This window comes from Mustela nivalis, assembly GCF_964662115.1.
Source record: "Mustela nivalis genome assembly, chromosome: 2".
Classification (NCBI taxonomy): Eukaryota; Metazoa; Chordata; class Mammalia; order Carnivora; family Mustelidae; genus Mustela; species Mustela nivalis.
In genome coordinates, this window is record NC_139021.1 from 171,577,506 (window position 1) to 171,603,600 (window position 26,095).

Genomic DNA, 26,095 nt, shown 5'->3' on the forward strand with positions numbered 1-26,095 from the left:
GAAATCACAGAGCAACTTCGTGGCAAGGGCAGGACTCAAGCCACAGAGAATGGCAGCACAGTCAGGACCCTGGTGAGACCCTCATGTTTCCTGATGGCCAACCTGAGTTGTCCAAAAAAGGGATTTTTGGTACTTACTCCTCTGGGTTTGGGGAAGAGCTACGGAGCCCCTCTCTATAAAACGTGCATCACGCCTTCTGTCATCCTCCACGGGAGCTCCGTGGGAGCTAAGCTGATGTCCTCCCCAACCCTTCTGTCTTCTCACCGGAGCCATATGTTAATGCTTTTTTCTCAGAAAAGTTTACCCTCAATGCAACAAACACAGAAGCCCCCACCTCTCCTGTTTTTATGGATTTGATGGTCTCTAGGTAGCCTGGTGTCTCCTTGAGAGCTTCCCTGGCCAGGAATGGATGGCTTAAAATGGCCACGCTGAGTTCACAAACTAAGGCACTGAGAAGGAATGCAGTTCCCGGGGATGAGAGTAGCCAGCACACGCCGACGGCAGAGTGAGCTACAAAGCAGGCTCATCATCTTGCCTCTCTTTCCACCTCTCCTTCTGGATTCTTCAACCCTGTCTGAGCTCCCCACATGACCCCAGCTCAGGTAACCTGTTCCTCAAACACACACAAAACCCATTCTCTCCTTGCTCGCTTTCCCCACTCAGAGCCACCCTGGCGCCAGAACACCAGATCAGCATATTTCATACTGGGTTGTCAACAGTTACAAACCCCAAAAGGGAGGCTTGTTAATGGAAATCAACCTCAACTCGTTAGCGTCTTGGAGACCTTCCAAGCATTGTTGATTAATTCTCCCTTCTGAATACACATGCACACACACGCATGTTCGTGCACACACGTGTTCCCCACTCACCCCACAGGACCCAGGGATTTAGAACCCTAATATTATAAACTTTCCAGCTCTTCTATAAATAATGGCTTTGGGGACAAGGTGACTTTGGGATAAGAGTCCCTCATTTCAGGGGGAAAATAAATATAAATCACAAAACACAAAACTGGGTTTTTACGGCTCTCACTCCTCCCAGGATCAGGACCTTCAATAAACACAGAAAGGCTTATGGACCATTAGTCTTCAGGGGACCAGCCTCCCCCTTGAGTCTAATCTCACCCAAACTAGAGAAGGGAAATGATGCCAGGGCCTCTGACCAAATTCACTTATCACCTGGTGGCCTGGCATGGGGTTAAAGGGACGGACCCCGAGGTGAGCACAGACTGACACACCATGAGACCAAGAAGCTGGAGGCACCATACCTTTGCAGGTGAAACATTTGATGTGGAAATGTTTGGTCTGGACCCGAAGTACTTCCCCCTTGCATGGCTCCCCACATTTATGGCAGTGAATGACAGGCTTCTCCGATGGGTGGTGAGGGTCCTGAGGGTGGGCCACTGGAAAAAAAAAAAAGACCCATGTAAGTAGAAAGCATTCTTACAGAAGGGGTTATTACGGGTGTACAGAAATAGCCCCATAATTATGTTATCCAATGAACCACACGTTGATTCAGGAAGGATGAATTGAGATCCTTCTCTGAGCCATAAGCATGAGGATACACAGAAAAAACAAGAGAATTGTGGCTTTAACTGGCCAGTGGGGGCCAACACTAGGCTAGCTCCTCTGGGAGCCAGCAACGCTCTTTCTTCCTCCCAGATTTCTCTAGGACTACACAGTTGAGCCATTGGCTAGATAATACTGTTTGGTTCAATATTTTGTAATATGTATTTGTAATATGTCTTTATCTTGGTTTAGAAACACCTATCAGTAAGGAGATCACAGAAGACTGTAAGCTTGTTGAGGTTGGGGGAAATTTCTTTTTTTTTTTTTTTTAAGATTTTATTTATTTGAGAGAGAGCGAGCGAGCATGAAAGGGGCGAGGGGCAGTGGGAGAAGCCGGCTCCCCGATGAGCAGAGGGCCTGATGTGGGATTCGATCCTGGCACTCCAGGATCACGACCTGAGCCGAAGGCAGCTGCTTAACCAACTGAGCCACCCAGGTCCCTGGGGGAAATTTCTTAAAGTTCATATATTTCTCCCCATTTGCTCCCCAGCTTCCCAGAACACAGCAGCACCCTCGGGCACCAAAGGAGCTCAGCAAATGCATCTTTACTCATTAGGTAGCATGCACTGGCCAGAGGCTCGTCTGGTCTACCAGAAAGCTGCCCGCGGTCCTTATTTGGCAAGTCCCATAACCAGCCGGAGGCCTGTGACGGGGCTCGTGTTGTGCGCACGTCCCCTCATACACGCAATGTGGGCACAAATTTTTTTTTAAGAAGAAGTTCTTAATAACTATGCGGGTCTCTCGGAACCTCAGCTTCGTTTCCTGTAAAACGACTGGGATTGATCAGGCTCTAAAATCATAGGACGGGGCTCACTGGCCTTACTTTCTCCAGTTTCCAGAGGTCGGCCTTCAGAAAATGGGAGTTTTTGTGACCACCCTGCCCCAGGGATAGGATTTACAGCCTTTCCTTTATAAAAGAGCAAAATAATAATAATAATAATAAATTTTTAAAAACCTGTTAAGAGAGAGAGAGAGAGAAGACTAGGAGAGGACACTGTGGCTTTAAGCTGACAAAGGTCTTTGTTTAACTTGCAATTCCTCCAGCCAGAGAATGCAGATAGGCACTTTGTGCTATCTTTTTTTTTTTTTCTCCCCTGATTTGGGTCCTCAGGAGCAGGACCATGTGATATACAGAAATGTATTACATAGGTATCCACATGAGCAAGAGATGGGATAAGAACAGTGAACCTAAAATTAATCAACCAACACAAAGAACAAAGATGGTTTTTCCCCTGCAACACTAAAACCAGGTTGGAATGGGGGGGATGTGGGGCGATACGCTGAGACTCAATTTAGAAAGCCCGTTCCAGCAAGGCGCCCGCCGGCACTACAGGCATAATGGTGCATTGTTTCTCTCGGACCCTGTAATGTTCCCATCTCATCTGAAAAGAGTTTGAACAACCCGGTCCAAATAATCCATTACTAGCTAAATTCGGAGCAACAAGGTGGTCCTTGTAAGATTTTGACTAGGAGCAGGTGTGGTTTCGGGTTCAACACCTGATCCAAATTCTCCGCGCTGGCCCTGGGGAAAGTCCATCCAAGGTACCAACACTGTGACACAGCTGCATTTCCTTACCTGACCCCTGGGACCGCTCTTGGAAACATGTGCTTATACAGCAGTCAGTATTACCTGAAGGAACTAAGGAGGGGCATCCTTTCATGACAGCTAAAGAAAAACCGCTGACGTTTAAAGAGATGTATAACGAGGTCCCAAATCTATTCACCTGGGTGTTAAAAAAAAAGTGTGTGTTGGGGCACCTAGGTGGCTAAGTTAAGCATCTGACTCTTGGTTTTGGCCCAGGTCATGATCTCAGGGTCCTGGGATCGAGCCCTGAGTCGCTGCTCAGTGGGGAGTCTGCTTGAAGGTCTCTCTCTCCCTCTGACCCCCCCACTCCATGTGCATGTGCTCTCTCTCTCTCTCTCAATAAAGATCTTTTTAAAAGATCTTTTAAAAAAGGGTTTTATTTATTTATTTGAGAGAGAGAGCCAAAGAGCACAAGCAGGGAGAGTAGCAGGGGGAGAGGGAGAAGCAGGCTTCCTGCAGGGCGGGGACTCCACCCAGGGCCTTGGGATCCTGACCTGAGCTGAAGGCAGACGCTTAACCGTCTGCGCCACCCAGGTGCCCCAGTGCATAAATCTTTAGAAAAAAAGTTTATCTTAACAGTATCTGCTTCAAGTGCTAGAGGAGAATACGAGTTGTTTTTTGCTTTTTGTTTTGTTTTGTATTGCAGTGAATTCCTGCTTCCTATGAGACAGGAGAAAAGTGATATTTATTGAGCCTCTACCTATTAAATGCCAGGCATGGCGCTAGGGGCTTACCGGTAAGTCATTCTATCCCCTCCTCACCACCACTTCCCCCTCTCAGCGGCATGGGTTATATTGTTCCCATTTGACAGATAAGTAAATAGAAATATTTCTTGAGCAACCTACCCAAGGAACGGTAAGTGGGAGCTTGAAGATCTCCCCTTCTGACTCCCAAACTTACGCTTCTCCCATGCTGTCTGTCTGAGTCACAGACTGTGACGAGTCAGGCAACAGTTGATGGAGCCCAGCTCCAGTGTAGTTCTAAAAGCAACAGCTAGGACTTGACTGGCAAAGGGGACAGAGTGTGTCATGAAGTATCACCGGTGGGCCTGGCACCCAGTGGTACACGCCCAAAGCAGGTCCGCGGAGCCCTGAATCCGAAGCCCTGTGCCACAGATGAAAAATGCCGATTCCTCAGCCCCACTGAACCTGGGGTGGGAATCAGGGTTCTATCATTTTCGTAGGCTCCCCAAATGATTTTTTCTTTAAGATTTTATTTATTTGAGAGAGAATGAGTGCAGACCGAGAGAGAGAAAGATGGGGGTGGGGACAGAGCAGAGGGAGGGGCAGAGAGCAGCAGAAGCAGACTCCCCATTGAGCAGGGATCCCCACATGGGGCTCGATCCCAGGACCCCGGGATCGTGACCTGAGCCAAAGGCAGAGGCTTAACCAACAGAGCCACCCAGACACCCTCCTCAGAGGATCCCTATGCATACTATAGTTTAAGAACTATTTCCCTTTCAAATTCAGACAGTATGAATAAGCAAGTTCCAGAAATGTTAGAGTGAAGAAAGCGGTCCATGAGGCCATCCTCTTTAGAAACAAGATTGGAGCACAGTGGGCCTCTTGGCCAGAAGGGAGAATGCATTTTTGGATAAGAAAACTGACTGCAGTTTCTCTTGACGCTCGAATTCTTTATAGCTAAGCAAGTAAGCCATGCTGAGTAATGACGAGGGGAGGGAAATATCTTTTCACTTCTTGGCTTTTCCCCATGTCTCAACAAAGGTGCCAGTGCAGCGGCCGGCACCAGTCGCAAAGGGCAGAATTGGGATCAGCATTTGCATTTTGCAAGCATTTCCCTTTGGAAATATGTATTACACTCTGAAGTCCTCTTTGCCCGGAGGTGACCTTTGTTAAGCGCCAGAGATGAGCAGAGCCTCTGCCGCGTTTCCTTGCCTTTCCATCACATATCAGCCCAGGCAGACGCGTATCAGAACCTCCCCCTTGAGAAAGAATGGGCTTTTCTTATTAGAAAACTGATGGGATCCAAAGACCAAGCGAGTGCATTCATTGTATCCCAACAGTGTTGACAAAAGAATCTCTCTCTTTTTAAAGATTAATAAAGAGGTTTGTTTTATGTAAGTGCCTCCAGCAGTTTGGTTAATACCAAATGTATGTTCATTGGCTCAATTTTACATTTTTGAAATATGCTGAGTCAGTTGCAATACGGCCATGACGGTAATTCCACACTCTTACTTCCAGTTGGCTCTGTTGCTAATTTTTACACAACTGCTCCATCTTTCAGAGCCTGGGTGGTCCCCACTTATTATACTGATAGGGAGACTGAGGGGTGAAGAGCTGACGTTCCTTGCCCCAAGCTACGAGCAGGTTATTGGCAGACGCACCCCGAATAGTCAGGCTGCCCGACTCTTTCTACTGTACCAAGTAGTCAATGATTTGCCCTGGAACTTGCATAGACAAGCTTAAAATCTCCCATGGCTCAACAATCCACTGCTAACATAAGAGTTGCACAATGAAATCCCAAAAGCATGGCTGCATACTTTCTGAATAATGAGGAGATAGGACATGACGAGCTAAGAAGAGTCCATTTGTCCAGAAAGGTAAAGGGACTCCTCCACGGTGCAATATCCCATTTGGAGGGATTCTGGCTACTCCGGTAAACAGCCCATTGTGAGCTGGGAAGTTTCACACTCTCTGTCACAGGCAAGCAAGGCCAGTCACGCCTCTGAAACTCTAGTTAAGGACGGAAGTCAAAAGCGCCATTTTGGATGCTTCACTTTCGAAATGCCCAAGGGGTATGGCAGGTGATAAGGTTGGGGGACTGAGCTCAGTCAGGAAATCCCAGGAGCCTTTAGTGCCCCCAGGCAGGGGTTACTACTGGTGGTAAGAACGCGGCAAAGATTAGGCAAAGCCCTTCCTTCCAATCCAGAACCAGCAGTCGTCTTGCCCAACAGACCATGGAACTAGATCCCTAGAAGCAGAACAGCTGAGAAAGCAAACATCTGCTTAGCCGGTGACAATCACAAACCGATGGCAGTGTGTGCAGTGTGAGTTTTGAGTGGCTCCTGGTTATCGGAGGAAGTCAGAACCCCCTCCTCTCCTCGCACTCCCTTAAGCAGCCTTCAGAGATGCAGTTTTTGTGCCTGTTTTCTGAGGGCTTGCCACTGCTCTTTCTCATTTCACTCCCAAAGAGCTCCACGAGGCAGGAAGAACAGGAACCGTCAATGCCAGATAACAAATGGGCAGAGACTCAGAGGAACAAAGTGACACAGCCAAAGTGACACAGCTAAGAAAGGGAGTTGGCAGTCAATGCATGCATCGCTCTCTGTACTCAGACAATCCCCTAATACTCCTGCGTGGAACCTTGAGGTCATCCTTGATTCCACTCTCTTTTCCTCTCCCACTAACTTCTGTCCACTGTCACATTCCTAACTCCGCCTTCTCTCGCTACATGAATCTAATGTAGCCCTCAAACCCCTTTTCTCAGAGTGTAGAGAGTGTCCAATTCTCTGGCTCCTTCTTCTCCAATGCAACCTCCAAAGAGTAGTCTGCACGAAGAGGTGGCATTAAGTCCTCATTCTTACTTGGTACATTCTGTACATAGTTGCTTCTTCCAACAGTATGGATGGGGGAAAAGAGTGACTTTTCAGTGGACAAATCTGATGGGCACTGCTTCAATCACGTGCTCGAGGTCAACATCAACAGTGACAGTCACGTTGATAGTTTGCACCTTCGAGATAATGTGGGCAAAACTGGCAGTTTGTCTCTGTGGTCTTCCTTCCCAAAACTCCATAATTCTAATCTAATCATGAGAAAATTACAAAATTGAGGGACAGTCTACAAAAACCCACCCAGGATTCTTCAAAATTGTCAAGGTAACCAAAACCAAGGAGGGAAGTCTTCTTGTCATGGCCATAACAGGCCCAAGATGGTAACTCATGGTTACTCATGGTAACGAAACGTTAATGTGGCATCCTGATGAGATCCCAGAACAGAAAAAGGACATCAGATAAAAACTGAGGAAGCATGAATGAAGGATTGAGTTAATACTCCATCGATACTGGTTCATTAATTATAACGGAAGTATTATATTAATGTAGGAAGTTACTACACAAACTTCTCAAATTTTCTATAGATCTAAAACTATTTTATTTTATTTATTTATTTTTTTAAAGATTTTATTTATTTATTTGACAGAGAGAAATCACAAGTAGATGGAGAGGCAGGCAGAGAGAGAGAGAGGGAAGCAGGCTCCCTGCTGAGCAGAGAGCCCAATGAGGGACTCGATCCCAGGACCCTAAGATCATGACCTGAGCCGAAGGCAGCGGCTTAACCCACTGAGCCACCCAGGCGCCCGATCTAAAACTATTTAAAAAAAAATAAAGTTTATTAAAGTAAAAACAAAAGAACCTCCAACAGTTCTCTCAGTCCCAACCCATCAAGTCTAAAGTTTCTGTCTAGCTTCAGGGATCTTCAATAATGTGGTCCACACTAGCTGTCTAGATTTTGAGAAGGAGCTACATTTGCTGAGTCCATAGCACTGTTAAGTGGTTTTGAACTCAAGCAGTCTAACCCCAAAGAATGCACACTAAAACACTCTATTATTCATGTATGGAAATATGCAAATACCCCTTTGGTTGGGCCTCGTCACTATTCCCTGACCTATGATTTTCAGCGTCCTCGGAGCCTCCACACAGGGCTCTCAGCCTCACCTGGAATGGCTTCTTCTTCTCCCTCCTGCCCAAAGCCACCCTGACCCATGGGGCCCAGCTGATCTGCTGGCTCTTCTCTGAAGCCTTCACTCTGGGCCACATTGATCAAATACTTTGTTCTTTCCCTTGTCCTTCCCCACTAAATCTCTGTACTGTTACCCAGTGTTTGATTTTCTTTTGTTTTGGGCTTCCTTTGTTTCTGCTTCACAATGTATCAATGCTGGCCCTATACAAGTACAAGATCAGTGGTCAGTTCCTCCAAACTTCTGGGATACTTCTGACTTCACACATCGAGTAATCTGAGTTGCCATCCCTGTGCTTCTCAGCTCAATTTTTGGATCAGGGAAAATACGGTTACCCCCCAATACATATTCTTGGAGCATCTCCCACATAAAGCCACAGAATTCTGAACTTAGAGCATCTCAGTAAATAACTCCTTAGCACCATTCTGTTATTACAGCTGGTACAACTTATTGAACACTGATTATGTTCCAGGCATGAAGATCCCTAATTTATATGCGTGATCACAGGTCATTCTCGCAAATGCCTTACGGCGATGCTATCCTATTATCCTGAGGTGCTAAGGAGAGCACCAGGGCTGAACTGGAAACCTTGTTCGAGATCACACAGCTAAGCAGGAGTCTGACTCCAGAGCCCATGCTCGGAAGCACTGTGTAGGGGATTTCCACAGGAAAGTCTTATGCAGCACAGAAGGAAATCAAGCTAGTGCAATGTACTAGCTAAATTCTGATTACGCAGCTCAGAAGCAGTGAACACCCAGCTGCATCATAATCCCAAAGGTAACACCTGCTAGTAAATAAGCAGATGGGAAATAGCACTTCACATATAAAAGGAAATTATTCCAGGCTGCAGCAATTTCTGGGAAAAGAACCCTCCAAGGGGTAGGGTGATACAGGGAGGAAACGCAGCCCACCATCGGGAGGGCCCTCCCTGCAGCCTCTACTGTTTTAAGCCCAGGCCTGGACTGGTCTCTGGTTAGGATCCCTCTGGGTTTGCAATCATGAGATGATATTCTGCTGGCAAAGCTGGTTTCTGCTTCGAGGTGGGAATCCTATTCTCCTGGGAGACTACATTTCAGAAACTGTTGGATTACCTAGAATCTTTTCTAGGCTTCTTCTCCATGAGTTCCCATTTGATCGTAAACTCACAGCACAAAGATGTGTTCCCCCTGCCCCAGCCTCCCTCACCTCCTACTCCCCTTCTTTGTGTTAGAAAACGGCACTGGTATTCAGCCCAGGGAAACAAGAAACTCAAGACTTTAAATAAATGCAGAGTGCTTAATTTGTAGTTTACCTAAAAGTTCATTTCCTGCTGTGGCAAGTGGTAGTTACTTGAAGCTACACACTGTAACCCCATCATTTGTTGTCCAAAATGATCTTTCTCTTTAATTGGCTTCCACGACCTCATTTTTTTTTTTTTTATATCTATACACCGTGTTAGTTTGTTAATCAGGATTATTACGTGGCACCAAGCGTAGGGCTCCTTGGCATAGACACTCCCGGCAGGCGGGGGCGGAGGTATTGGCAGGAAGGCTGTGTTCTAGCTGCTCTGCCACTTTCCACTGGTGAGATGTCCCGATACTTGATTTGCCTTTCTGAGGCAGTGCAACAGGTCTTTGCTACTCCCTCTAAACATAAAAGGCACTGTCAGCTCTCCGTCAGCTGGGCTCCTGATTATGGAAACAGCCCAGGAGCAAATCTGGTTAATCTGATTCTCACAAGGCAGAGAGGTCCTAGGATTATCATAATTCGGCCGAGAAATTTCCTCCTTGTAAATTACAGGACGCTTTTGCCGGATGTGTCACACCTGTCTTCTCTATAGGAAGGCGAGTCTTGGAAAGGGATATAAAACCAACTTGGACACTTCTCCCTCTTTTAAAAGTCTTGGAAAGGGATATAAAACCAACTTGGACACTTCTCCCTCTTTTAAAAGAGGGACTCCCAAGACACACCTCTGGGCTGACCTGACTCACGGAGGCAACACCCTTCTGTGACCTCTCCTAGCCTTTCCCTGACACAGTCAGCAATGTTACTTTGGAGCACACTGATTTGCTTGGAGCCCCACCTCCTCTCCCTCACAGGAATTAGAGAGGACTTCGGATGAGGAGGGAGGCTCCCTGACCCCCAGGCTGTCTTCCCAGCCATTTGCTTCGGTAAAGAGGGACTAAGAATACAGGTCCCACCTCCCAGGTGACCACATGAGGTCATCCCCTCATGGGAGGCCCTCCAGCACCCGCCGGGCACGGAGTGGCCCATGTCGGCTGCGTGTCAGTATGAGCGGGTATATCTCATGTGTAACAAAAATCCCTTCTGAGATTTGATGGAGTCTTTTAAGGTTATCCAGGGATCTCACATCGCCCTTCACTAGAAATTCCATCCAGAAATGGATCAAGTCGAGCAACTGGGCAGTGGCTTGAGGCTGAACCCTGCGGGCAGAACACCACATCTTTACGGGGGCTGCCGGAGAGTCACCGCCATGCTGATCTCTGGACCGGGGGTGACCATGGTCCTGCTGGAGCCATTCTGGGAATGCAGGTTCGGAGACAGGATCACCATCTCTGCACATGTGGGCCTAAGGGCCTGGGACAGGGTTTGGCTTAGGCACAGTGCCAATATTGCCTTCTACCCCCCAGTTCCAGATCCAGACACCTTAGAGGAGTTAAAAAAAGAAAGAACCAAGATCAGGTCAAAGTGTCCCTGTGAGGTGATGACCGAAGTCTGGTAACAGCACAAGAAGTTTCCAGTTGTCTTTGCCTTTTCTTTTTGGCGGCTTCTACTTGTGGCTCAGGATACGCTGGGAAATACCAACTAGTTAAAAATAGCATTTTAGGGCGCCTGGGTGGCTCAGTGGGCTAAGCCTCTGTGTTCGGCTCAGGTCATGATCTCAGGGTCCTGGGATAGAGCCCTGCGTTGGGCTCTCTGCTCAGCAGGGAGCCTGCTCCCCCTACCCCCACCTCTCTGCCTACTTGTGATATCTGTCAAATAAATAAATAAAATCTTTTAAAAAAATAACATTTTAGACAAACTAAGCAAAATGATGACTATCGGTATGGTACTTTGCAATTTATAAAAAGGTGTTCAAAAGTAGTATCTCCCTTGATCCCGTCAACTTCAAGTTATTCTCACCCTACAACAATGAAAATGGAGCTTCAGGGATGCTAAGGGAATTGCCCCACAAGTGCGGGGCTGGACTGGCCCCTTGCCGTGGAGAGCTAACTCTGCACAGCCCTGCCCCACTGTGCAGCCAGTGACTTCCCCTTAGTGACTTCCTCTGAAATAGGCCATTGCGGGGCAGGGCGGGGGCGGGGGGCGTGGCATTGACACCATGGAAACTGGCAGACTTTACACCTCAGGGCCCTCCCCCCTCCCCTCCTAGAGCTGGTTGTTAAGCATTCACCAGCACCCCCCTGGGTTGAGGTTACAGTGCTAGTGAACAGCAAAATGAGCCTCTTAGTTCAGGAAAATTCTAAATTTCCAGAAATAGGAATTTGAACACTTTCTGAAAAGGCGCTCCCACTCCTGCTTTGTGAGCAAACATACCAACTCGCCTTCCCCGGGATCTCTCCGGTGTCTGCAAGCCCGTGGGGAGACAACAGTAAATGGCTTGAGTTCTCAGCATCCAACATGCAGAATCAGGCACGATTTTACAAACACAAGCTCCTCTGAGTACTTGAGCTCCTCCCAGACCCGAGTTTTTGGTCCATTCAAGCTTTCTGTAGGACAGGACTTTGCCGGGTGTGGCCTTTGCAAGAAAAGGCAAACATGCATCATAACCTGTACTTGTCTCCTGGCCAGGTGTTCTCCTAGTCATCCAGGTGCTAGCATAACTCTGGGGGGCTCGATCTTCCTATACTGAACTTCAGGGGTTCATCTGCCTGAGTGTGAGAGAGGAGATTATCTCTTGAGGTGAAGAAAGCTTAGACTTAGTGGAGTCATCACTGGGAAAGAAAAAAATACGTTTGAAATCCAACGTGGGACTGGGGGAGAGGGAACAGACATTAAAAATACACCCCCATGAAAACAAAACACAACGTCCAGTCCTTGGGACATAATTTCTCATCAACACAATCAACAAATACTGACCAGATGAGTGCCGCTGTTGTGTGCTCTGTCATTCAGGCGCTGTGGGCCTCCAGAGATGCCATTCCTGCCTCTGAAGGGGGCATCCCAGGGACGTGCACAGCCCACAGGATACCCTGCCTGGGGAGTTGACCAACACAGAGAGGAAACTCACCCTCTCCTGGGAGGTGAAGACTATAGGACAGGCTCAGACACTATGCGAGGACTTCTGAAGAGAGAAGCACACAGTAAGCTGGGACAGTGGGGTAGAGAGAGTTCCTCTAGGGAGATGAGAGTGGGATTTGACTTGGGGGTGGGCGACAGCTGAAAGGGTGACATGGGGATAGTTCGGGGAGCTGGGGCGCTCTGAGCCCTCAGGGCCCTAGTGGGAGAGAGCCTAGGAAACATCTGGGGGGGGGTGGTAGGTCGGTCTTCATCTTCTGATATAGAGGCTTCATGGACAAGAGCAACAGAAGGGGAAGGGGCAGTGTTTCTGCCTTGACATGCTCGTACACTCCAGGTCCTGCCCTCACAGAATTGACCGCTTAGTAGGGTAGACGGAAGGAGGTGGAGGGAAGGTGGAGACAGAGACAAAGTGGAGGAGAATGAATGAGTATGAATCCAAAGGTAGAGAACAGATCAGGTGCCAGAGGAAAATTGTGAAAACGGGAAAGAGAAAGCAGGAAAAAAAGCTTCGAGAAGGAAGCACCCTTTCATTGTGTCTCAAAGGAAGGGTAGGATTTAAACAAGTGGGAAGGAAGGGAACTGCCTCTGAGACCGTGACGGGTGGGATGGGGTGTGCTTGGGACCATCAGGAAATCTGGTTCTTCGGAAGCATAGAGGAAGGGAAGGGCATTGTGGAATAAAGACAGTGGGAGAGGTTTGCCCCTGTGCCTGCTCCAAGGACGGGCTGAGGAACAAACTTTAAAGTTCCTTATTTCCCCGGGAATGAAGTTCGTGAAAGGAGGGACAGAACCAGAGTAGAGTCTACTCTGAGATAGGACTGTTTTTCAGCTCACGATGTAGGCAAGTTGGGGGCCCCTGCTCTCATGTGATGGTGTGTGCGGAGACATCACCACCAGTGGTGACTCGGTCACTGTGTGTTCCGGTCAGACAGACTTGGTGCGAATCCTGGCTGCACCCCTCTTAGCTCCGCGATCTTGAAACAAATTACCATCCTTCCCTAAGCCTCAATTTCCTCTTCTGTAAAATGGGGATAAATCCTACTTTGATAGTTGGGAAGATACATGAGTTAATGGATGTCAAGTGCCCCGCACTTTTCCGGACAGCTAAGGGAAGCCATTAATTACCATTACCATGGTGCTTCGATGCAGGGATATGGTGGGACACAGTTTAAGGTCCTTGATCATAAACTCCCATGTGCTCTACCTCAAACTCAAATACATTCAATTTCCAGTCGTGTTGTCATCTGTGACTATTGGCAACAGACACTTGCTCTTCTGCTGTGTCCTAGCCAGTGAACGGTCAGTTCATCCAGTGAACCTTACAGCCTGCAGTGTACCATTCCAGCTTATCCCACCAGGCTGTAAGCAGTAGGTTTTATTTTAATAGCTTTATTAAATTCACATATCATACAATTTACCTATGCAAAGTATACGATTCAGTGACTTTGGGTATTTTCACAGAGTTCCGTGATCACAATCTACTTTTGGAACATTTTCATCACCTCCAAAAGAAAGCTCGTGCCCATTCGCAGCCACTCCTCGATCCTTCCCCTGCTCAATCCTTGGCAACCACCAATCTCTTTTCTGTCTTTATAGATTTTAACCAGCAGGTTTGACTAGTGTCTATGAGTCTCAGCTTTCCGATGTTTGCTCAGCTATCCAAGGGAACGACTGTAAATGCACAAGGAAATGGGAACCACCCAAACCCTTTCCGCATCTCACACCTTATTGATGCATAAAACCCTCCCTACTGCAGTATATATTTGTTTCCCCCTCGTACATCCCCACCCTAAAAAAAATGCCCTCATTTATCCTTTCATCTTGGCTGCCTTCCTGGGAAAGAGACCACAAAAGAGAAAAAAAAATACTTTTGATCAAGACACCATCAGACCGCATTCATGGCTCAGGTGGGAGCTTTCATGATCACTAGAGGTAGATCTAGTGATCACTAGAGGTAGATCTAGATCACTCTAGATAGACCTAGAGGCAGATCAACTCCAGTGATTTGTCAGAAATTTAGAAACAATGGGACATGCCTAGACATGACTGATCCCCTCACCAAGCTGGGTGTTAGGGGGCGTTTACAGAGCAGTCAGGAGGAACCCAGGGAATCTACATCTTCAAACAGTTTGGGTTTGGGACTCAACTGTTTGATCGCCTTACCACACAATAACCAGAATGATCGTTTTGGGCCAAATTAGAGCACATCATTCCACTCACCAAGTGTTCTAAGCACTTTCACTACAGGACCCAGGATGCCCCCAGTGGCCCCAGAGCCCTGGCTACCTCTCCAGTCTTCCTGGGAGCTCTGCCTCCAGCCCCCGGGGCTTTAGCTCCCATGGCTTTGGGATCTCCATGTGCCTTCTTCCCTTCCCCACGGCTCGTCCCCCAGCCATTGGCTAGGCTGGCCGCCTCTCCTTCTGGTCTCACCCGAAGGCAGTTTATCTGCCATCTCTCAGAGCGGTTTCTCAAACCCATCAAAGGAAAGGCAATCTCCCTGCGTCCCCACCACTCCATCTCTGTTTCCTGTCCTTATACTTACAATCTAAGCATCCTGTTTCTCTCTTTCTGTGCTCTCCACCACAAGCTCACTGCTGCAATATCCCCAGCATCTCGCCTGGTCCTGGCACCAGGTTTGTGCCCCATAAATATGTGTTCAAAACATGCATTCATTGAACATGAGTCTGGTTTTCTTCCTTAGTAACAGCCTCGGGAAAACCACGAGCGGGTTGAATATCTTGGGTCCCCAACAGTGTCTATCCATTAGGTTAATTGTGATGATGTCAATAAACTCAACAAATGATACGAGACAACGCTTGCCTAAGCCTCTGACTCAGAAAACAAACAAAAGCCAAGGGCATGACTTACTGACCGCCCAATCTCAGATCAAGTCTATCTAAGTTTCTCTTTGGTTGGGAACCACACAGCAAAGCACAATTTCCAGTTGAGCTGATCTGTGCGGAGGACCGAAGGTGGCATCAGAACCTTGGAAATGATAACGACTGTGACCCCCCAGGGCATGACATGGTGACCTGGAGGAGTGGAGAGGGAGCACTGCCGGTGGGTGGCCTGCTTCCTCCTCCAGAATCCTGAACACATGCAGCTTCTGGCCTGAAGCACTTTAAAACCATGCTTTTACCAGGTGGATCTACACATTCCAGCACCAAGTCATTATCGGACATCGCATTTCATTGCACAGCAGAGAGATGAAGTGGAGTCATCAGCTTGCTTGCCCAGGGGACACAGGCATCACGAACCCAGTCAAAAGAATTCCCTGGTGAAGTTCCATCACCCAACTGGCCATAGGAAGTGACTCGTGTGGTCCTGGAGTAGCTCCCTCGGCACAACCGAAGTTCACAGCTTTGTTCTGCTTCAGGTCAATTACAAAGCGTTTGCTCAGCAGACATGGGTGGGCCTTCCTGCTTCCATAAGTCACCTATCCCAGCTTAATTTATTGCCTGAGTCCTGAAACTAATCTGATGGCCTAACGCAACAACAATGAACATGGCGCCCCTGACTTTTCTCAGCCAGGAGGAATAGTGGTAGTCATAGCAACACGGGCAAACAATCGATGAGCTCTTGCTGTATGCCTGGCATTCTTTTTAATGCCTGATATTTGTGAATGGATTCCATTCTCATAACAGTCCTATGAAGCTCATACTAGTAACACCCTTATTTTCTGACGAGGAAATTGAGACCCCCTGGGAAGTTAAGGGACTTGCCCAAAGTCACACAATCAGTAAACCGTAGAGCCGGGATTCGAACTCGGGCAGTCTGGCTGCAGAGCTCCCCATCATAAACACAACTTATTTTTCAGGTAAGCCTATAAAATCCTGAAGACTTAGGGGATAAATTTACAAAGCCACCGAGGTGAATGGAATGGTAATTGCCCCACAAGGGAGGAATGAGACAGAAATGGACTCCTCTAGGGAAGGGCTTCACAAGTTCAGGCTTTGAACTTGTCTCTACCAGGAATCCATGCTGAGGGAAGTTTGACACTGCTCTCTATCAATTACAGATCTCATTCCTAACCACCTATATTTTCATCTTACTTTCTCTGAGAGGGATCTTGGGCCATTCCCTTTGGCTCTGAGCTGTGTACCTACCCTGCTCCTTAAAACAACAACAACAACAAAACCCCAAAAAACTCTAGAGATCAGCTGACCTTCAACTAAGTTTAGGGATTACCTATCATGGCAAGAACCACGTTGGAAACTTTTACGAATCAGATTTCATCTACATTCACCCTGACAATAAGATATGGGGAAGGCCGTATGGTTTTTCTCCCACGTTTTTATTTTTGTCAAAGTTTAAGAAACGAAATAGGCTTATAGACATAAAAAACAAGTTTGCTTATAATGCTTGATGGCAATGGCCCACTCTGCTCCTCCAACCGGCCCATAGGCAGATGTGTCCTGTGTTTGGTGTTTTTCTGGCCGTCAGCGCTACAGTTCTTAAACCTGTGCTTACAGCAGCTGGGCCATTACTTTTTAAACATCCTGTTCTCACCAATATGGCAATACCACAGTTTTCAGTGAAATCTGTGGTCACTGTTTAAGAATGCAATTATTGCTCTCCTAAACTCTGGGTGTGTCCTGTGAATAGATTCCCTTTCTTGTACAATTATTTTTCATCTCCCAAATTTAATCATTTCCTTTTCTCCTGCTCACTTACTTTCTTGATAAACAATCTGTCATGGTTATTATTATTTTTTTTTTTATCAGTTTTTGTCATAGATCCAGCCATAATTCTTCCCAATGTTCACACTCATCCAATAACTTACAAAACCTCCCCAACCTGGAGAAAAAAGTGGGTGATCTCAGTACCATTTTTACTGAGGGGGAAAAAAAAAAAAAGATCTCCAGTAGGGTTAAAGCTCGGCTTTCTGTCCTCTGAGAAGGGGCAGAGATGTGGGGCATCTGATACAAAGCCCAGCATCAGCCCCTGGCAGCACACGGCCTCTGGGTAGAGACGATGTGCAGGATATGGGCTGCACGGCTCCAAAGGGGATGCTCCACCTACAGGAGGAGGAGAACAAAGCCCTGTAGGGGAGCAACGCTTGGGCTCTGTAAAGAAGGGGCTTTCACCTCTTATCTCGAAACACTGCCCCATCGTCCTGCATGGGGCTGGCCCTTGACCCCTCACAATCTCCGTCTGCTGCTGTCTGTCCCAGCAAGCTGCTGCTCTCTGCCCAGCCTTGTTGGCTCGATTCAGGTTTAGTGTCTGCCTTCTCTGCCTACTTATTACGCAAAACCACAATGTTGGTGTTGCCACCCAGTGTTTGTGTGGCGTTCCCAGTAGGCATGGCCTTTCCCTGAGGGTGTCTCCCTCCTACCAGCTCCTTCCAATGGCAAGATGCCACACTTGGCTTCTTGTTTCAAGAGTCCAGGATCACGTAGGGTCTTGTTGCACTCAAAAGGGAAGTGAAGGCAGACGTGCCCCAAACCCAAGGCCGTGCCTTTCCTGCTGCACTGGAGGCTTGCTAGGACAGCTCAACCCTCAGACCTTCATGAGTGAGAGGTCAGTCACATCTCTCTGAAGCCCCTAAATTATAATATTTCTGGAAATGCTCTGATAGGTCAAAAATGAATGCTATGCACAGCACGTGTTCCCCAGCAGACGGAGGGGAGGAGCTTCTGCACAGACGGTGGGGTGACATGATGCATGACAAACTGCCCAAGGCCTAAACTTGTCCTTGTCTCCCTGGCTGAGAGGCAGAAGCCAGGAAACCTGGTAAGCATGGCGACAGGAAGTGGTGACGCAGAAACACAGGAAAAAATTCTTCTAAATGAAAAAGCGGTTCCAGAAATACCAGGCTTAGAAGCTGATGAGGCCCGAATGGGGGTTTTCCTTTGGCTTTTCTGCTGAACTTCACCCAAGTAGCATTGTACTCAGTGAAGCCACTAGCTCAGTTCTCAATTGTTCTCAAAAAGCACCCCAAAAAAGGACACCACATTCTGGCCAACTTCTGTTTAGGGTAAAGTGATCACTAACAGTTCTACAATGATTTTGTGAAAACTTCTCCAGGGTTGCTGGAGGGGAGGCAGGTGTGTCGGCGGGGGGGAGGGGTAACTGGGTGACGGGCATTAAGGAGGGCATGTGATGTATGAGCCCTGGGTGTGACATACGGCTGATGAACCACTGACCTCTACCCCCGTGAAACTAATAATAGGCTCTGTGTTCATCAAATTTAAATTAAAAAAAATTAAAAACCAAAACAAAACAACTTCCCGAGTTCAAGGGAAGAAATGCCACTTAACCTAAACATACCCATTAAGCTTCACTCTAAGAGTACCCAGGAGAGAAAAAAGGGTGCCCGGGAAAGTACGTCATTCTGTTTGCATCCGATAAGACTTTAGTGTAGATGTTCTAAACCAGTGGTTTTCAAACTTCAGTTTGACCCACTGAAACATAAAATCGGTTCAACGGATCATGGCCAGCATATTTTAAAAACAGAAGAGAAAACAAAATAAGAGTAAATGCATTGCTTCATGGGACTTTTATTTTAGCCATTTGTATGATGAGTGCGCAAGTCCTGGGTCTTGGTGTGTGACGATGGATTCCTTGCTGTGGGTAGGTGTGGGGAATGCTGTATTAAGTCCCAGACCACAATCTGGAGGCCCTAAGGCCGAGTTCTGCCCACAGACATGTTTTGTTTGGCCCACACAAGGATTTTCTTGAAGAGAAAGTTGAATCATTTGCCAACATTTAAACATCTGGAGATTTTACATAAAAATTCCTATTTCTAGTCACTCTTGGAAATCTGAAGCTCTGGCCGCTTGGTGCATGTCCCTTCTTGAGAACTAGGTTGGAGCCACAGAGCAACTTCTCGCTTTTTATTTTTTTAATTAAAAAAATTTTTTTTATTTTTTTAAAGATTTATGTATTTATTTATTTATTTGACAGACAGAGAGAGAGAGAGAGATCAAAAGCAGGCAGGCAGAGAGAGAGGAGGAAGCAGGCTCCCTGCTGAGCAGAGAGCCCGATGTGAAGCTTGATCCCGGGACCCTGAGATTATGACCTGAGCTGAAGGCAGAGGCCTAACCCTCTGAGCCACCCAGGTGCCCCAGCTTCTCTCTTTTGAGGGCTACAGTGTTCAGTTTGCCCTAATCTTCAATCATGTGGGTCACCTGTCTGGCTCTTGGAGGCATCTGTACGTCCAACTTCTAGGTGTACCATCCTCAACTCATTCTGACCCATAAAGCCCTCTGTTCACCCTTCCTTGTATTTGCTGTTAATAAAGTGGCCAACTAGAAGTTCATGCCAGACTCAACTGGCTGTTCTTCCTCAGACAGAGGTTATACTTCCCTGTTTCTGTCTTGCCAATTTGACCACCTCTTTCTCACTTCCTCTTTAACCACTTGTTGCAGTCCTATTCATCCTTCAAAGCCTAGCCAGCCTTGACCTTGAGAGCAGAATTAATCACTCCCTGCACTATGTAACATGTTACTTTAACAGTTCTCTGTCTAATACATTTCACATCATACCATAACTACTTCCTTATGTGTCTCTGTCCCTTGCTAGAATATGAGTGCATTCAGGCCAAGAACCGTATTTTATTTGTTTCTATACCTAGAGATTGCTTATCTCTTATTGGATTCTGACCACACATTTCAGTAAGTATACCCATCTCCCCCATCAATACATACCATTCCTTCACATATAAGTTCATTCAGCATCATTGAGCACTTACTATGGAGAAGACACTGTCTTATGGATACCAACTGAATCAAATACCATCCCTAAACATAAGAAACATATAGACCCCTCAAGGACAATCTTAAATATGCTCTCTTCTAGATAGCCTTCTTAAAAAAATTCCTTTGAGACACTAACTCTTCCTTTGAACCCCCACAGAATATTGTTTATACCTTTTCTATTGCCTTATGTCTCCTTGATTTACATTCTTAGTCAGTACCCCTTTCTACCCTGGCTAATTCAATAACCTACTGAAGGTAGGAACTTTTCACTGTCTTAGGCTACCCCTAAAATGCCTTGCAGAGAGTAGACCTCCCAAAATCTACAATGTGATCATTAAACCCATTGCTATGGTTCATTGTTTCAGATTGGGACCTTTACATATGGCAGAACTACTTGTGTTTTCCAGGTGAGCAGGTAGAACATAACTGGACTCCAGGATAGCAGATACCATTCCCATCATTGGTCCCCAACTCTATTCCTCAATGGCTATCTAGACAGGGTTTCCATGAGTGGCATATAGAGAGCAGTCCAGTAGACACTCATCCAGCCATGGGTTACTTACAGGACCCTCAGTGGACCTCGGAACCCACAGCTCCTGCCATTTTTCTTGGGGGTACTCAGCCTGCTCTTCCATTTCCTATCAGACAGTCCAGTATGGAAGGATCTCGATATCTTTTTCTATCATTCTGTTTTTCTTAATTTTTCTTAAACTTCTTTCTTTACAGTGTTTCAAATCATAAACAACAACAGAGATACCACTAGACTATAAGACCAGCTATAGTCATAGTGAGTAAAACACACCACATATGAATAATATATTTTAGTTCCTCTAAGACTAAAGAGGGAGTTGTAGCCTTTGTGAGACAAGATATCTACGGAAACCATCTTTCATCAAAGGATTCTAAAGAGCTCTGTGAACCCCAGTAAAAAAGTTCATCTAACCTTTCCAGAATTAGGGACAATGCCTAGAGAGTGGAACACGCCTAGAGAGTGGAACCTAGAGCCTTGACTCCAAATGAGCACTGCCTTCCCCCAAGCCAGGCTGAGCCCCAGTCACTGCTGGGAAGAGGGGCTTTGTATCTTCCTCCCACACCCACTCCCCACCACGCTCTGGACACCCAGTGTCCTATGCTGATAGAAGTCTCTGGCCACTCGAATCTCGCAGAAGGTCTGCTTTATCATGAACTACAGCTTCATTCTACACTGTGGGAAAGTCCGTGGAAACCACGCTCTTTGCTCCTCTGTGACATCTGTGCATTGTAGACAAGATAAAGTTAGTCAAATGGAATGGAGAGGCTACTTACAAAAAAGCTCTCACTTTTCTGCTTAAAGGGCTGATCATTTTACCCACAGAAACCATGGATTACCTAGACCATGTCCAAGTGTGGTCCCTGGACAAAGGGCATCGATGCTACCTGGAATTGGCTTGGAATGCAAAACCTTGGGCCTTTCCCCAGACCTACTGAATCAGAAACCCTGGGAGCAGGGTCCAGATAACCATGTTTTAGGAAGCCCTCCAGGTGATTCTGACGCTTGCTGATGTTTGAGGACCACTGCCCCAGACACTAATTTCCCTGGAAGTGTTCAGAAATCCAGCATCTTCATGGTTAAGTCCAAGTATTCAAACAAGTCAGCCTGTTTGATCGCAATGGGCTAGAGACATGAGCCTCTTGGGTCCCCCCAGGGTACACTGGACCATAATAGCATTAATCATGTCAGTGTGAACACAAATACAAGGTTTCAGAGAAAAGAGGTCATGCATACAAATATTCACCCTCCCCAGTGTTAACAAAATTTGCCCTTGAATACACAGCTCCTGCCAATTTGGGATAAACATACCTCTCAGTATGAGTCACCATCAGACCAACACACAATGAAATAGGAAGCTGGCTGGTTTCTGCTGTGGTGTGGCCAGATCAAGCTCAACCACAATGAGAGAAATCTGCACCACTCACCGATCACTGAACCTTCGGAAAAGTTCTCTGGCTCTCTAATGCTGGCTCAGGAAAACACTCAGCATTTTGACTTCAGCATACTAGAGGCAAACAATACCAGGACTCTTTCTTGCCCCTCAAGGGCTATGTATATGTCACAGCGGACTCCTCTCCTCAAAGTGAATCCGATGCTGAGATTTTCCTCTTGGTAGGCTGAGTCTACCTTAGGATGTCTTTTCTGCAGGAATTTGGAAAAGTCAATTTGTTGTTTTGTAAAAGAGGGTTTCTGGGATGCCGTACAGGGGATATCATCCTTTCTGGTCACCTGACCGGGTCATCAGAGAGGCAAGAGGCAGGGCCACCTCTCAAATCTCCACCTCCAGCTTAGGTCCTCGCTGTCTCCATGCTCTTGAGTTCACTCCCTCATCTACAATCACTCCCAAGACCTCCCAGTAAATTCAAGTCAGTATTCCTTCTCTCAGATTTACTTGGACATTCAGCCTTAACTCTAGTACAAATCAAGTCTTCTTTCATTTCTGGATGAACATTTTGTAGACGGTGAGTAGACAGCACAGGGAAAGGGATTAGTTTTCTAATGTCAAATTCTTTCCCTTAGCTTTGGAAATCCCATTATCCGGACAGCCCTACTGTAATGCAGCTAAGCTGGGCATACTTCTGGTGAGAGTAGCACTTCCATCTGTAACATAGTAAGAGCTATTCACACTTGGATTTGTTTTCCCTCTCAAGAGGAGCATGATAAAAACTGGAGCTCCACTCCCTCCAAAGATGCAAAGTTCAGAACTGAGTTGTACACATAAGTCACTAATCAAGACAATTTATTCTGAAACTTGTAGCATTATGGCATCTCCTTTAATAGATAGCTTCTCTTTAGCCCTACTTTAGGATGTCCTGGCCTTTTGTTATCCCTTGAAAAGCTTGGGGCTTTTTGAGTTGAGGAAAAGATGAAGAACTAAGACAAGCCCAGGAGTGTGTAGGGCATGAAGCATTAATCTGGGAAGCAGGGTTGGAAAACTCAATCTAGAAGAGGCTATTAGACACTAAAAAGGGGTCCGAGGGGCAACTTGGACATGAGGAATCATGACACCATGGAGAGATCCACCGTCCCCAGAACTCCCCAAGGATGGAGCAGAAATGGGTTTCAGTTACATCAGGTGGTGTGCCTGTACCTGAGTGGGTCGTGTCCATGGCTGTGTGGGTGTTGACAGGAGTGGGATCGACCAAGGCAGACACCCTAAGAGGCAGCAGCTCTTCACACCTGGAAAGGCTGTTCTACAAGACTGGATAGGAAGTCAACAAACACTTGAGGAGAGAGCACTTTCTTAAGTTGCACCGGTGGCCCAACTGTTGTTTAATTTCCCTTGCGTTTACTTAGGTGGACAGAGTAATTCTAGAAGAATTTACAGAAGGGATGGGCCTTTGAGAAGCATTATAAGGAGGCTGAACTTAAGGTAGGTCTTTGACAAAGGCAGAAAAGGAGAATATAGCTATTTCCCACAAGGATAGCAGGTGTAGCATGATGGGGGCTGGAGAGAAGAAAAACCTTCCACGATGATTCAAACAGGACGAATGTGGGGCGAGAGGAGCAGCAGTACAATTAGCACAGACTGGGGATCTAGGTAGGACTGCATGGAAAATCAGCTCCTCTGCTTTTCAGCTTAGCGATCTCTGGCAGGTTTCTAAATTCCTCCAAGCCTCCTCTTCCTCATTTATTGGAGAGGAGGAACACCACTGACCTTGCTGGGTCAAAGACTAAAGACAAGGTATGTAAGGCTCTCAAGGCAACGTTTGTCACTTTGTATGTGTTCAGTAACTGGCAGATTTAATAATAACATTGAAAATAAAAACAAAATAAGATGGGCTTAGATAGGAGTGGGGCGGAGGTAAGCTCAGGACTTAAGGAATCCTCAGTGATCAGCAGGAAGCCTTGAACTTTACCTTGTCACTCATCAAGGTTTTGGAACTGGAAATATGATGACATCGGTGTCCTAAGAGGATTACTTTGGTGCCAGTCTGTAGGACACATTTGAGATACAATACACCACTGTTCTCAGCAGCTACCACGAAACAAGATTGCCATGTGTGTGTGCGGGTGTGCGTGCATGTGTGCGTGCGTGCATGCGTGTGTGCGTGCATGCGTGCGTGCATGTGTGTGTTTCACCTGAATGTCAGAAGGAGATTGAACGTCTCTCCCTTGAGGTTGGACTGAAATGAGTTTCACTGGATCCCACTTTTCCTTAAAAGCAAGTTGGGCCATCCAATAGTTTCAAAAGTCTTCCAGGACACAGAACAAAACAAAGAAAAAATGGTGTGTCCAAATGTAAAATCCTCTCTACCTTAATGCTGTCTCCCTCACAGCTAAATTCTTATTCTTATGCATGGTTTCCAAACCATAAGTATCCCTCATTATTTAAATTAGATGAGCGCTCACATAATTTAATCTCTAGTATTTCTTCTCGTTTTCTCTAATAAAAATAATAAATCCCTCTTGTACTTTTAAGGCTTGCACTAGACCATACACATAAGCTAGACAATTATAGCTTTTAATGAGTATAGCGGGCCTCTGGAGTTTAGGTTGATGAGAGTGTATTCAGGAAGACAGATATTGACTGATAAACCCACAAAAGTCTCTCCTACTTATTTGTTACGGGATACAGCAAGGGTAACATGTCCTTGAACACATCAGAGAAATAACCGTTTCATCAAGATTCCTGGATCAATAAGTGTCAGTCCCTGGAAGAGGGTGGGCGACCGGTTAGGGGAAGGAAAGATAGTGAGGGTCAGAATATGTCGGCAAATGTCACTCTACACTAGCAGAAGTGTGAGTTGCCAGCAAGCTTGCTTTCCAGCGAGGGCCAGCCCCCAAAGCAGACAGATACATGCAAGAGAAAAGAACGCCCCAAACCGGTGTGAGCTAAGCCATCTCTAAGTGGAGAGCACAACAGGGAATCCACGTCCCTCCTTCGCAAGGCCCCCCATATTCCTCGGGAGGGAGGCTACCACGATCCGAGCCTACTCAAGGGTGACTTGTGTCAGCTCCAGGAGGAAGAAGCAAGGCATCTCTGGGAGCAAGAAGAAATGCAGAGGACCAGAAGACTCTCGGGATTGAGAAGACACAGGTTCAGGTCCAAGCTCTGAGCACAAGCCAACCTGTTTCAGCTACTGAGAATCTGTGATGGGCAGATACTAAGGAAGCTGTGTGGTCAAGAATTACAGATGGAGACACAGCGCGGCTGCGGGGAGGCTCACCTTCTAGTGAGACAGCCCGTGGAAGTCAACCATGTGGCAAGTGCAGTCACTGACCCATGCCCACCATCTGATGGGACACAGAGGATGAACACTGGGTCCAAGGAGCTGCCGCATGACCTTGAACAATTCACTTACCCTTTCCAAACCCCCGTTTTCTCATCTCTAGGGTGAATGCCTGGGCTACGTGCTCCCCTGGACCCCTCTCACTTTAAAAGCTATGATGGAATTCCTCTCTTTCCACAGAAGCTCTTGTGTACCTGCCCCAAATCCTGCCTCCCTCTGTTGCTGGTGGAGGTTGGTGCAATCAGAGAGCTGGGAGGTGGCAGCACGGACTGGCACAGACCTCAAAATAAAAAAGGAACAGCCTTTAATCAGTGGCTAAGGGCTAAGATAATTCTAGTATGTGACCTCTCGGTGGCCCGTGCCAATGCTCCGGTTAGAGAGTGGCTACTGTGTTATGAAGTAAATGTGAACCCAGGCGATCAGTTTGGGTTTTGAGGCATCTGCAATGGCTTAGAAAGAGAGCTGCTCTTTGGGGACCACTGATCTATGATCTGTCCACCACACAGAGCAAGTCTGGGGCTTCCCTGGGCCCCACGGGAAGGGAATCAAGAAGTGGCTTTTGCAATTCCCTTTCCCATTATGCATAAATTGCTTATACTGGGGACACAAACTCAAATCCATTAGCAATGGAGGTCAGGGCTGGGTTGAGAAGGAGGTACGAATGAAGAAACCTGGCCTTTATTAAATGTCAGCATCTGTATTTGTTCTTCTGAGGGTTCCTGAAAATATTCCTAAAAAAGAGAGCACATCAGTAGAAGCATCTATATGTGCACCCAAACATTTCATTCAATTACCACTTACTCAGTGAAAGACCAAAGCTACTGACAGGCTTACGAAAGATACACAGGAGGAGGATGGATGGAGCAGAACCGCATTTCTCTTTGTCCTAAGGTGCAGCCTTAACACTGTGAGCTCTCGTGATCCTATTTCTCCGGCCATCCATTAGTATAATAAATCCAAACTGTGTTTCCAGCAACAAGGATCAATTTGAGTTCAGCGTGTTCACCTCAAAGTCATTCCCTGTAGGAGCTTTAAGTGAAA

General features: G+C 46.7%; 1 protein-coding gene across 7 annotated transcripts in view; it reads right to left on the reverse strand.

Moving 5' to 3' along the window:
* The window catches only part of ABLIM1 (actin binding LIM protein 1), a 299,644-nt gene that overhangs the window by 149,482 nt on the left and 124,067 nt on the right, over positions 1-26,095 (reverse strand). For all 7 annotated transcript variants that reach the window (XM_082721481.1, XM_082721486.1, XM_082721488.1 and 4 more), the window contains exon 2: positions 1,268-1,402. In XM_082721481.1, coding sequence (XP_082577607.1) covers positions 1,268-1,402 — 135 coding nt within the window. The remainder of the gene's footprint in view (positions 1-1,267; positions 1,403-26,095) is intronic.